Here is a 13,100-nt window from a genome sequence, read left to right as displayed (position 1 = left end):
AAATGGGGAAAGTGTCTGTCTTGTTTTTTTGAAAGACTTAAAGCATTTCTGCAGGTCATAATCATTAAAACAGACAAAAACAAGCCATCAACAAGTTTAAAAAAAAAAAAGACGTATAAAATGAAATGCATTAACAAACAGCATTACAATAGAAACATCACGTGACACTGCTTTCATATTCTATATTGCTTAATTTCCCTTTGACGTGTTCTCGTGTTATAATCATAGTGTATTCTACAGAGCATCATGCTACGTGAGCTGTACCTTTTCTGCTATAAAGTGCCGACTGGAATTATTGCAGTTACAATTAGCAACGTAAAGCAGAGCACATAATCTATAAAAAATCCCTCAAAGCTTTGCTTTTAGTCTTTTGCTTATCTGATAGTTTCATGAAAATAAAGACATCAATTAATAGATTTGAGTATTTTACAGAGTGTAAAAGGGAGTTCTGTTTCTTTGTAATGTGTGTGATGTAATGTACGGAGCTGTACACACAGTGGGTGACGGATCGGATGAATGAGTGACTTCCTGGAAACTGGACGGGATGTTTAACATCATCTGAAGGTTTTTGTGAAAAAAATGTAAGCTTTTGCAAGAATTAAAACATCAAAGCCTTTTGTAGGTATGCTTGGATTTATATTAAGTCTGCTTTATTTATTTATTTATTATGACAGATAATTGGTTTGATTGTATCAGACTTACCAATGTAGAAAAAAAGACACTGGCATTGGTAAGTGGCGTTACATGAAAGTCAGCATGTTTGGTGTTTGTAAACTAGTTTAATAAAATGGTTCATTTTGAAAATTCTTCCATTTAAGTTACTTCTTGATTCACATGATTAAGATTAAGATTTTATCACAACTCATGATTCAAATATTATCATAATAATTATGATTGTTTTAACAATTAGTTTGCTCTTTAAAATTTAGGTAACCAGCTGACTCCATTGCCTGAATAAGTCCTAACTGCATTCATTTTTTGTGTTAGTTTATAATGATTAAAAATGACCAAGTGTGAGGGTTTATCTACATGAATAAAAGTCATGTCCCACATGAATTAGCACCTGTGAAGTTGTATCTGTGTTTTGAGGAGTAACCCAGATGTAGTTTTCTATAAATAATGACCTGTAGTAGTGAATAGTGATTTTTTTTTCAGCAAATGGTTTTAAAGAACTGAAAGAATCCCCCTATCCCCCATGTTTGAATGGCTGATTACCTTGTATGTCCGTGTTTGTCACTGATAACTCATCTAGTGGCCTCGGTAGATAGCAGACAACCACTAGCCCCACCTCCTACACATGAATTTGCCAGATGCTTCCTTTTCACCTTTTCCAAAGTAGCATATGAGGGCGTTCATACTATCACACTCTCCTCCAGCAAGTGTGCTATCTATGCATCCTAAATGTCTGCGTATGTGACCCTTGCATCTTCATGTCAGGGAGAAAAACATAAATAAGAATTTATATTGTATATCTTCCATGACTGACTCAAATGAACTGAGCTGAAAAGACCCCTTCACTCCCCGCCAAGCCTTCCCCAGGTTACTTAATGCATGAATTCATGTATATCCTAAACTGCTAAACTAAAAAAGACACCACTGCCCACCCAGTTGTTCTTCCCCTTGACCCTCCACCCTCCTTACACCATTCTCTCTCTAGTGTCCACAAACTGGACCATCTGTTTGCGAGCGTGGGAGATGACTGGAGTGAGTGGAACGATTGGAGTACCAGGAGTTGAACCAGCGGGCGTTGAAGGAGCAGGAGTCGAAGCTGCAGGTGTTGATGATGCAGAAGGGGTTGATGCACCGGGGCTTCCACCTGGGGTGGGGCCCGGAGTTGTACCTGGAGTGGCCGGGATGATAACAACAGGAGATGGACCTGGACTCTCAGATCGAGGCTCCAGGCGTGGGGTGGATGTGATAAAACGAGCCTCCCTGATCCGGTAGGGACTTCTGTAGGTGGAGATGGGCGACAACTCGGAGCCCCAGCCCAGATAGCTCCCACTGGAGGGAGATTGTGCATCCGCGCTGAAGTACAGCGTAGTGGTGGACTCTCCAGGCAGTGATGGCCTTTTCTCTGGAGAACCAATCAGGAGAGGGGAACGTCGCTCAGGTGACCAGCCGGGAGTCTTGATGTCCAGGGAACCCACGGAGGACGAGGCTTCGGTCAGGGACGCAGCGTTGCTGTCAACATGGCGAAGGCTGCTTGGTTGCCGCGGGGATGAAGGTGTTGGTGAGCCATAAGCAGCACTCTGAAACTCCTCATCACCTTTGAAAATGAAATCACATGGAGAAGAAAGGTAAAGCGTATTTAACACAGCAGACACAAATAAAACACTACTACTTTTTGCATAAATCTTAAGAACAGAAAGCTGAACTAAAATAAACACCTAAATGTGGACATTTTCTCTTCACCAGTCTGAAAGAAGACCTCTCAAAACCGACCAGTGCATGAAAAAACAATATTTTCAACTGGGGTGTCTCACTTTACAAGTTTGCCATATCAATTTTTTGAAGCGATGGTATGTCAGTGTTTTGTCCACAGCTTGTTTGCAGCCTCAAAGTGGCCAAACAAATTGCTTATTTCAGGTTTAAAGTATTATCTAACAGGCAGCATGATCAAATACACCAGAAAAGTATCACAGAGACTGTTGTGCTGTCCAAGTATTAAAACAAATCCATGTCAAAGGTCAACAATAAAAGAAGAACACCTCATGAATATGTTCACTGCATCCTCTCTCCCTTAGTGGATAAAAGTAAAAGATGTTGGTGGCATAATAAATCTACTGTTTGATGGTCTGCAATACCGCAGTCAGCACCTGTGGACAAAATCTTTATCATAGTAACATTTCTGTGGTCACTGAGTGTGTCTTTCTGAGTGTGTGCACCAGCAGGCTTCAGTGTTCATCAAGCATCCAACCTTTTTCAGATGGTGCAGCGCTGGACTCGTCTTCTGCACTCTCTTCAGGAATGACCTCCTGTACCGGGATGATCTCTGGAAAATTTCTTATATCGTGGATTGTTGTGGGTGGAGCTTTTCTCACTGGCCTGGCTACCACAGTGGAGGGAACTGGCTTTGGTGGTTGGACCACCTCTCTCACCTGCGGACAAGACAGACAGCTGAGCTCCGGAGTGCAGACAGACAAACTCAGAGTAGTAGCAGCCAATGTGGTGGCTGAGCTAGTTGTTTATTATACTCATGAACGACAATCATTCATCTCCACTGTCAAATCCTACACATAGTGGCTCCAAAGTATACATGTAGTCTCAGTTTATGGTTTAGGAGGGATAAATGATACACAGGACTTGCTTGTGGAGCCTGGGTCACCTGTGGTGGAGGTGGTTGAGGAGCTGGTTGTGAGATCTGAGGAACCTGCGGCTGAACAAGCGGCATCTGACAAATCACAGCACAAAATAAGAGTAAGAAACCGTTTTACATAATAGTAAAAGACATCACGTAGTAGGCTGCATGCCAGGAGGGACAGGTTTAGGAAGCACAAAGAACATTCTTTCCACTGAAAAAAAAAGTAATGAAATTCATATTTTTTTAAAAGATCGATTTACAGGAAGTCTCACTACTAAAAGAAATAGTTCTTCTAAGCAACGTTCAACAACAGGAACCCAACAAACCCGAGGGACATGATGTTCATCAGGGGAGTGAACTTCCTCAGACAGACCCATCAGTCCAGCCAGTCCCCCCTCGCCATACGACGTCCAGATCTTAGTGACATCCCCCGTCTTCATGGCCAAGCGAATCAACAGCCAGTGGTGATGTTTCCAGCCCTCCCATTGGATAGGGAGATCCATGAGGGTCCCACCTCCTGATTAAATTAAGAACCACTGTCACTATAATAATAGGTAGGTAGGTTGGTAGGTAGAGTAGAGTGGGTAGGTAGGTAAGTAGGGTAGGATGGGTGTTAAGGTAGTTAGAGTGGGTAGGGAGGTAAGCAGGTAGGTTGGGTAGGTTGGGTAAGTATGTAGGTAGGTAGTTAGGTAGGTAGGTAGGTAGGTAGGTAGGTAGGTAGGAAGGAAGATAGGTAGTTACGCAAGTGAATAGTTAGGTAGGTATGTATGTAGGTTGGTATGTAGGTAGGAAGGGAGGTAAGTAGTTAGGCAGGTGAATAGGTAAGTAGGTAAGTGGGCAGGAAGGGTGATGGTTAGGTAGGTTAGTAGGTAGGCAGGTTGGTTGGAAGGTAGGTATGTAAGTAAGTAGGTAGGTAGGTAGGAAGGAAGGGTAGGAGGGTAGGGTTGGGTAGGGTTGTGTAGGTAGGTGTTATAAGGTAGGTAGGGTGGGTAGTTAGGAAAGTACGGTGGGGAGGTAGGTTGTAGGTAGGTAGGTTTTGGTTGGTATTTAACAGACCAGACAGTGTTGCATGGCGATGGAAAGTGGGTGTGACTTTCTCCTCCAATGACAGTGTAGATCCACGTTCAGCGCAGGCTCCACCTATCCCCCTGTGGCGAATACTCTGGAAAATCTCAAAGGACTTGGGGTGGAGGAAACGATAGTAGAGCACCAATGCTATCACTCCTGGAGAGAGAAAGAAACAGATAAAAAGATGAGACACCGGAAGGACTTTAAAATGCGTTGTGCAGGTGTGTGTAAAAGTTTTTAGATCTCAACAGAAAAGATGGAAATGAACATACAGGAGAGCAGCATTTATAGTTTGTTAGCCATGCCAGTGGTAATTTTGTACAGATATCCATGCTCCCATCAGGATGAACTGTGATAAGTTTGGTGATCCCTTAATTTTTTCATCTGGTGCTACCATCAGATGAAAATTCCCAACTGCAATGGTTAGCTTGCTAAACTAACATGATGAACAGGATTTCACCTGCTTAGCATTAGCCTGTTACCATCATCAGTGTTAGCATGCCAACATTAACATTTAATTCGGCCTCATAAAGCCACTAGCATGTCTACGGACTCTTAGTCTGGTGATACAGTGTTGCTGTGTGTCTCACCGATGAGGAAGCTACAGAACACTGCAGCTGGGATCCCCACAGTGTCCCAGGACACCATGGTGAACAACCACGAGGAGGCCAGAAGAAGCAAAGCGTTCTCTAAGAACATGACCTAAAGAAGAATGATCAGAAACAGAGGAAGATGGTTACCCTTTTCCACGACTGAAATCCATGAAATGCAAGTATTTCTTTTTTTGTTGATGGCCCTGCCCAAAAAGTCTGTCACACAGGCATGAATAGACCACAAATACACACACACGCACATACCAGGTAGAACCCAGCCATGCGGTATCTGGATTGACCCCACTTCACATTGAGGAACAGAAAGATGTGGATGGCTCCCAGCACCAGGTTGAAGAGTCTCCATCGACTAGTTGAACGTATGATGTCGGTCTGCTGAGACACCATCCAGAAAGTTGCACCCAGCCAGTGCACACCTGACACACACACAAACACACACAACGAATTAAATATTCAACCTTTAAAGCATACACATACCAATTCAGAGAACCTGAGTAGAGGTGATGAACCATAACATAGTTGTCCTTGGCTGAGCAAAAACAAGCCACTCTCTGCCTTATCCAGTAGAAAATGGACTGTCAGGTTAGAAAACATGAGCTTGGGGATGAAGCCTTGGCATCCAGACTTACCAAGGACTCCCAGGATCCACTGTTTGAAGATACGTGTGAAGAGCATGAGAACAGCAAATCGAGATCCCAACATACTGACCTACAGATAGAGAAAATATAGCTGTCACACAAACAAAGCCAAACACAGGCATATACGTATGCAGCTTATTAAATTGAGATTACTATACTGAGGGTGTGTGTTGTGCATATTGACTGCAGGAGGGTTGTGTAACTGCTCAGGTGCCAGAATAACATGTTGGCATTGTACATTTCTGCAAACCATTGATATGTGTCATACGTATGACATAGTTCAGATTACATGTGTATGAGTGGAGTTTCTCATCAAAGAGAAGAGGGGATGATGGATGTCATAACACCTAAGCGAGACAGCTGCCAAGCAGAAGACAGCTGCAGACCACTGTTCAAGACCAACAAACGTTGAGACAGTTGAGACATGTCCAGTCTTGTTTGTTGTGACAAAATCGTGTATTTTTTAAGACAGTTCAGAACATATCCAGGTGTGTTTGTTGCAACAAAAATGGGTGGTTTTTTAAAACAGTTTGGGACATGTCTAGCCATGTTTGTAGCAACAAAATGAGGTGTGTTTGAGCCAAAACATGATGTTTTCCTTACCATAACAAAGTGTTTTGTTTTTGTTTTGGGCAAGCCTAACCACATGTTAACCACAGCATTGTCACAACATAACATTTAAAACCAAAATGTAAAGAAAAGTAAAGTTTCAACATATCTGCAACGTATGAAATGTACAAAGTAACATATCTGTGTTTTGCAGAAACATGCAATGCCAACATTATTCTGGCAACTGGGTGGTGTGTAAAGATACCCACCCTCCACAGAAGTCGGCAGAGGATGGCAGCAGGGGTCATTTGTAGGTGTCCTGGTCTGATGAGTGAACAGGCTCTGGCATAGAGGACCAAGGCCCAGGCCAGAGATAACAAACACACCACAAAACACACCGAGGCTGGAGGGGAGAGGGATGAAACAGAGAGGAGAAGAAATGTAAATACTCTGATACCTTGCAATGCTACGTACATACTGTGCATCAAATACAAGCCTGCACATGCACACTGGAAATAGCAGAGAAATTGTTTCAGATTAAAGCTGCATTAAATTGTTTTGTTTGTTTGTTTTTTGGCCACTTGGGGGCAGTAGAACAGTTATTGTTCAGGTCATACATGTTTATATATCTATATTGTGAAGTTATCATAAAGTTATTGTAGCAAACATGTTAGCAAACAGCTGTTTACCTGATACAACAGACATAAAGCAACATCAGCATTCATTTAGAATCATGTTTCTGGTCACCTAATAAGTCTAAGTGCAGTTTTCACTCTCTTTCACCTCTGTTTTGGTCTCTACCAACTCCTGAGGGAAATATTTGGCACAATGGTCATGAGCTAGTTGTTAACTCTTCTTCTGTGCCATTTATGAAAGCAGTGAGACTGACCCAAAGCAATAACTTTGTGGGCTGAAAACAACAATCAGAGACACTAAAAAGTTCCATATAACTTGGGTGAACTACAGCTTTGTCACATTAAGCAGTTATTTTATTCTCATCGTTTGAGTTAGACTATATTTTTTACATTTGATCTGCCATTCTGAAGACACAACTTACTCACAAACAAAAAATCAGTGACACGGTAAATCATATTTGCACAGTTGACCTGAAGTCTGTTCCGCAGCGGGACAGTACAGACCATTAGAGGACTCTCTCTGGGCTTCAATATTACATTTTTCAACATTACACAGATGTGTTAGTATTGAGGACCACTAGGGGACACTGTGCAGGAAGTGGGAATGGACCAAAACAGTAATGTTGTGGCCTGAGCAGCTGAAATTCTCTACAAAGCTCTGTAAAGCCGAGGGATGCTGCAGAGATAATTCTCTGTTGGTTCCTCACTACAAGCAAGTCTTTTCAAACTGTCATATTGTTACAGCTATTTTATATGCTTTTACCACAACACACAAATAATTACACATGCTATTTCAGACCACCTTGGCACAAATGCTTTCTACATTTCCTGTTCAGTCTCTCCTTACCTGGAGATTTGATCCCTATATCAGTGCAGATGAGCACGTAGGTCTGCAGCAGCGTCTGAGGGAGGGTGACCACCAACGCCTCAAACAGACGTAAGGCTGATACATCAGCCTGCTGCATGATCTCGCTGTACACATCCTCATCTGGCAGACACATGCACTCCAACAGCCTGTGGAGGTCAGAGATGGATGAAGGGGTGGCAAAGGAGAGGAGGAGAAAAGGAAAAGCCACTACATCATTATCATCATCATCAAATATAAACAAATAGACGTAACGATGCACACGCACAAGGCTGACTCACCTTTTGAAGATACCCAGGTGCAGTATGTGTGTCCAGGTGAGAGACTTCCTGCGGATGCGTCCATCTGACAGGTACCACAGATAACTGAGCCACTGAGGACCCCAGCCTGTGAAAGAATAGAACAAACATAAAAAACGATCCATTGTCATTCAGTCTCTATTGTTATTCTTGAGGACCTCAACTTAAATATTTATGCTGTAAATATAGATTGATATGTTGCTGTTGTTGTTGTTGTCTCACCTGGCAGCAGGAACAGCGCAGTGAAGCCAGCGAGATGGGCATAGCAGTAGTTGTGACCCACCCATAGGTAGTACACAAAGCAATAGATCACTGGGGAAAGAGGGGAGAGACACACAAAGAAACATTTAGATCTATCTGACTAGATGAGATGGCTACAACACAAAATCATTACATCACTCACATTAATGGTTGAAATGAATCATAATGAGTCAGATACACTCTGCAGGCTGTTGCTGAGTGTGCTGCTAATGATGCTACAGAAATTTTTTATAAGGTCTGAATCATAAAAATGTAGAGATTAACAGGTAAATCACATTGTGCATACACAGCTGCAGGACCATAAAACAGATTAACTTCAGAAATCACATGCACAATATCACAGTAGCATCTCTAAGATAATAGCTGCCTCTTGATATTGTAGCTCATTATTATCACCAACTGTGTGAAACAGCGTGTAAATAACAGACTAGCAGTATTTTGTATGATACTGCTTATGTTGCAGTGCTTAGAATAGAAGTGTTTACATCAGGGCAACAGCATTTGTGAGAGCCTTCACCTTTTCATATGACCTCTATCCTAAGCATGCATGGATTACTGAGTAGGCCTACCGGGCACAGACCCAGGGGCCCAAAGTGTTAGGGGCCCCCTGGCCTTCATCTGCAAATTGTCACACACCAGGAAGTGTCACAGCTCAGGTTTCTTAGGTTAGGTTTTTTATTTCATTCATTCATGTTGTTTGATGTTTTACTTTGAAACTCACATCTCCTCTTGTTTCAGATCACTTCACTTCCTGCGTCTGTGTGTTTTCCCTCCCTATTGATGACTTCACCTGTGTCTCGCTCCTTATGTGTCTAGCCTTCTGTTTCCCTATGTCCTTTTCTTGGATTTTTGGATTTAGCCTGTTGATTGACTCTGCCTCTGACTCATCCCTTGGATTTATTTGCCTCCACTGATAGTCCTTCTGTGTACCAAACCTACCTTTTGACCATTAAAGACTGTGTCATTTTACCCAAACTGTCTCCAGTTATGTGTTAGAGCCCACTCTCACCTGGTTGACCAGTCGTCACAGGAGGAGACTCAAAAGTACTACAAGAAGACACTAAAAGACCACAAGACATGCAAAACGACTACAACGAGACACAAACCGACAAAAAATAGACACAAAACCACAAAAAATGGCTAATAACTAAAGAAAGATGCAAAACAACAACCACAAAACAGAAGTAAAACCCCCACAAAGTCTGTGTCTTGCTCCTGTGTAGGAGACATGGTGGAGCCTCTTTACATATCTGCGCCCAGGGGCCCATTGTCTCATAATCCGCCCATGTATCTATGGTTTATTGACAACAAGAGTGCAGCTTCCTCTCCTCACTTACAGACTACTCTCATCAGCTCTGCACTCTACCTCCCTCCCTCCATCTCCCCACACATGTAATCTGAACCCCTTCAGCTGCCAAACAGGCGGGCTGCCCGGGCAGACTAGGCCCCATCATGGGGTACGCCCATCCCCTCGTCCATTCATACACCTCCAAAAAAAAGGGCGCTGAAATATGACAACATGGCTCCGCTTTGTTTTTATCCAGAAAAGAGCTCTCTGCTGCTGTAATGTCACAGCTATTGGAAATAGATTGACTCTGGAAAACTCAGGCATGAGTCTGCAGTTCTGCTGCATACTGGATTTCATAACATGCAGCGTATAAAAATAGGAAAGAGGCGCACTAGTGCTGACTGCAGACTCTGGCTCTATTATTCATGACAACACAGGGCACAGCTGCTCAAGTGAAAACACATGTACAACTTTATATGTTGGATTATTATCGATGCTTAAACAGACCAACACATCATCTTAAACCCCCCTATGTCTCATCTACAGCATGCCAGCATCTCCCCTCCAGCCGCTGCAGCCCGCACACACTGTACATCAATGTGGCACGCGCCCACATGCACGCGTACGAAAATAAAGTCAAATAACACACAACAGGGATGCGCGTGGGCACATGCCACTACATTACAATACACAGACACGTCTTTAGTGATGCTGCACTCGGTTTTATTATCTGTAAGCAGGGCGTTTGAGTGTGTGTGTGCGCGCGCGCATGTGTGTGTCCCAGGTAAGACTCACGCGCAGTCCTCTCTGCAACGATGAGAAATGCGGTAAAGGCGAAGACGCAAACTTGGCAGCACGGCATGCAGGCGCCTCCGTTGCTCGGAGCCGCTGAGTAGTCTCTCATGGTGGATTGAAACCCTGTAGTGTCAGATTCACGGTGAGATCAGATGTTAGTCTGTAGGCCGGTGTTGTTCTGGTCCCGGTCGGGAGTCGGTCCAGCTGCAGCAGCCTCCTGTTTGCTCCGGATCCCCGTCCCAACGTCACCGCCCGTCCCGTTAAAGCGATAGCACTGGTGTAGTGGAGTGGCATCTAGGCACCTGACAGATGTTAGACCCAGGCTGTCTGATTTTAACTTAACTCAACATTTTGAGCTTGGTCATACTTAAACATACTCATGACTCACACCTCAGTGTTCAGGTCATACAGAGTTTGTATGTAGAGTCTAAGTCTTGTAATTGCATGTAAGAGGAGGGTAAAGAGCACAAAATGGGCCAGCATATGACTTAACTCACTAAATTAAAGCAATATAGAATATATTTTATTCACATTATGCTCAAAGGCAGTGCCGGACCTAACACATTCAGCGCCCTGAGCAAGACCTCCCCTCCCCCCAAAACCCATATATTTTTGATTACATTCATGTTTCATATTTATTTGCTTGCAAATCTGCAAATTTTTCATCCTCTTGTATTCCCTGCACAACCAATTGTCTTTCATTTTCTCTTTCTCTAATGCTCTCCACATACAGTCCACCATTTTTCTTTTGTTTGATTTTTATTTTTATTCTTATTTTTTTATTTCATTGTATTTCTATCTATTTTTTATTTTATTTATTTTGTTATTTCATTTTATTTTTATTTATTTTATTTTGAATGCCAAAAAAGAAAAACTATCTGGGCAATTTCGGCACCCCTCCTCTGGGCCAATTAGAAGATCTGCCACTGATGAAATGGCACAACAGAGTAATTTTATTTATGTAGAGTATTTTATGTTTTCTATCTCATTGTTTGTTTTCTATGTTTTACTGTAATGCACATCGTGTTTACCTGTGTATGAAATGTGCTGTACAGATAAAATTGACTTGACTTAAACTCAATATTGGACCATGGACAAAACTCCAATGTTTGAAATGTTGCATTAAAGTATCATTGCACCACTTTTTATGAATCTAACTCAGTTTTCCTAACAATCCCAACATTCCATTCAGTCATTTTATCCAGTGGACATGTGTCATGCCACTTTGTAAACACTGGAGGACAGGAGGAACATGACCAAACTGATTTTTGAGGGAAATATCCCACAAATGCATTTTCCTTCCTTACAAATGTGGCACCATTTTAAAGGGAAATAAACAGGCTTTCCAACAGTATAAAATTTATTGCCAAGAAGAATTGTTACAACAAAGAAACAGTCTATCAAACACAAATTTCCTTACTTTTTGTGCTTGGTTTACATTCCTCCATTTACTTATTCATCTGTTTATTTTAATTGTAATTATCTGATTGAAAGCTGTCTTCTCTCCCTTTTGCCTTTGCTCTTTTCTATTTGGTATTCACCATGTGGCTTTTCAAGCTGTGTATAACTGAGTTGTGGTCTGTAGAGTGGAGGGCAGGGGCACATTATGAACACCAGGGGGAGTCAGACTCCAATAATTGATCATTCTCACGGACTATAAATGAGAAAGTTAACCCATCTTGCCTTGTGTCCATCAAACTCAAGTGTTCATGTTTGTGTGTGGGAAAGGTGTGTAACAGTAGCTGTGACTGGTTGGTAAGGACCAAGGCACCTGTGGTCGTATCTGGAGCAAAGCCTTTGGCACAATTCCTCAGTGTAACCCTGAGATGCTTGATAGTCATGTCCCTATTGATGTAACACCTAAACAAACAATTGGTCCAACCCAACCTTCAGCCCTATGGTGTATTGTATATGTTTATGTATGTGCTAATGCTTTCCACTAAAGGAACACTTAGCCACCCAAATTTGTATATCAGTTACTCACCCTGAAGAATACTTTGTTTTTCCCGCATGCCTCCATGGTGAACACAGTGGCGCCTCGGTCAGGGGGGCAGAGACCAGAATCGCTTGCTGACTGGTGTGTAGAGATGGCTTCTAGTGTGAAAGGCCAGGCAACTACTGACAGCTAGTGTGAACCCGGCGTAAGGCATCCAGTGGTACCAACCATGTCGGTATAGCTTGTGGGAAAGGGGGCTAAATGACGCTCCAAAGTTAAGTTAAATTGTGGTGAGGGAACAACTGGCAGGACCATTGTCAAAGGGGTCCCTTGAACTTCCACCTCAAGTTATCTGAATGAAAATGGGTTCTATGGGTGCCCACCAGTCTCCCCTAAACATGAGAAGGATTGTTCCCAGTAAATGTTTTGCTCATTACAATCAATGTTTTTCTTCAAATTAAAGCTATCTCTTTATGAAAAAGCACAACCAGTCTATTAGAAGAGCAATGAATTGCCCTACATGTATAGATACATAACACATTAAAACAGGATTGCTGAACAACTCACTTGAGAAAACTGACACAGGGAGAACATGCAAACTCCACATAGGTGGAGGCCGGCGGGTTCAAACCTGGATCCTCTCTTCTGTACGGTGACAGTGCACCACTGTGCTGCCCATATAATCAGTAACATTAACTGTAAGATAAGGAAACCAGTGTGCGATTCCTTAACTCTGCATGTTGACATAGTTCTCAACTAGTTTATATAATTTGTGTTTCCCTCAGCTCTGTAATCTTTGATAAAATATGGCAACCATTCATGTCCTATTTATCAAGAATGGCCAGTGTTTGCAC

General features: G+C 42.5%; 1 protein-coding gene across 1 annotated transcript; it reads right to left on the bottom strand.

Moving 5' to 3' along the window:
- Positions 1–750: 750 nt before the first annotated feature.
- On the bottom strand, positions 751–10,527 carry LOC126392216 (XK-related protein 5-like). Its single transcript, XM_050047518.1, has 13 exons — positions 10,311–10,527; positions 8,189–8,278; positions 7,949–8,054; positions 7,650–7,816; positions 6,437–6,570; positions 5,610–5,688; positions 5,227–5,396; positions 4,960–5,071; positions 4,358–4,525; positions 3,628–3,818; positions 3,326–3,391; positions 2,918–3,098; positions 751–2,266 (listed from the first exon to the last, which is right to left on the bottom strand). The coding sequence occupies exons 1-13, from the start codon at positions 10,417–10,419 to the stop codon at positions 1,638–1,640; spliced, it is 2,202 nt and encodes a 733-aa protein (XP_049903475.1). The 5' UTR covers positions 10,420–10,527; the 3' UTR covers positions 751–1,637.
- Positions 10,528–13,100: the final 2,573 nt, after the last annotated feature.

The sequence above is a fragment of the Epinephelus moara genome, chromosome 1, assembly GCF_006386435.1.
Source record: "Epinephelus moara isolate mb chromosome 1, YSFRI_EMoa_1.0, whole genome shotgun sequence".
NCBI lineage: Eukaryota > Metazoa > Chordata > Actinopteri > Perciformes > Serranidae > Epinephelus > Epinephelus moara.
This window is presented reverse-complemented; position numbering and strand designations above follow the sequence as displayed.

What these genes read in the sequence shown, in the direction of transcription:
- LOC126392216 (XM_050047518.1), bottom strand. Translation starts at nt 10,419, where the DNA reads ATGAGAGACTACTCAGCGGCTCCGAGCAACGGAGGCGCCTGCATGCCG. An exon ending in TGCGCTGTTCCTGCTGCCAG is followed by an intron (nt 8,055 to 8,188) that starts GTGAGACAACAA and finishes ATTCTTTCACAG; the next exon opens with GCTGGGGTCCTCAGTGGCTC. An exon ending in CACCTGGGTATCTTCAAAAG is followed by an intron (nt 7,817 to 7,948) that starts GTGAGTCAGCCT and finishes TGACCTCCACAG; the next exon opens with GCTGTTGGAGTGCATGTGTC.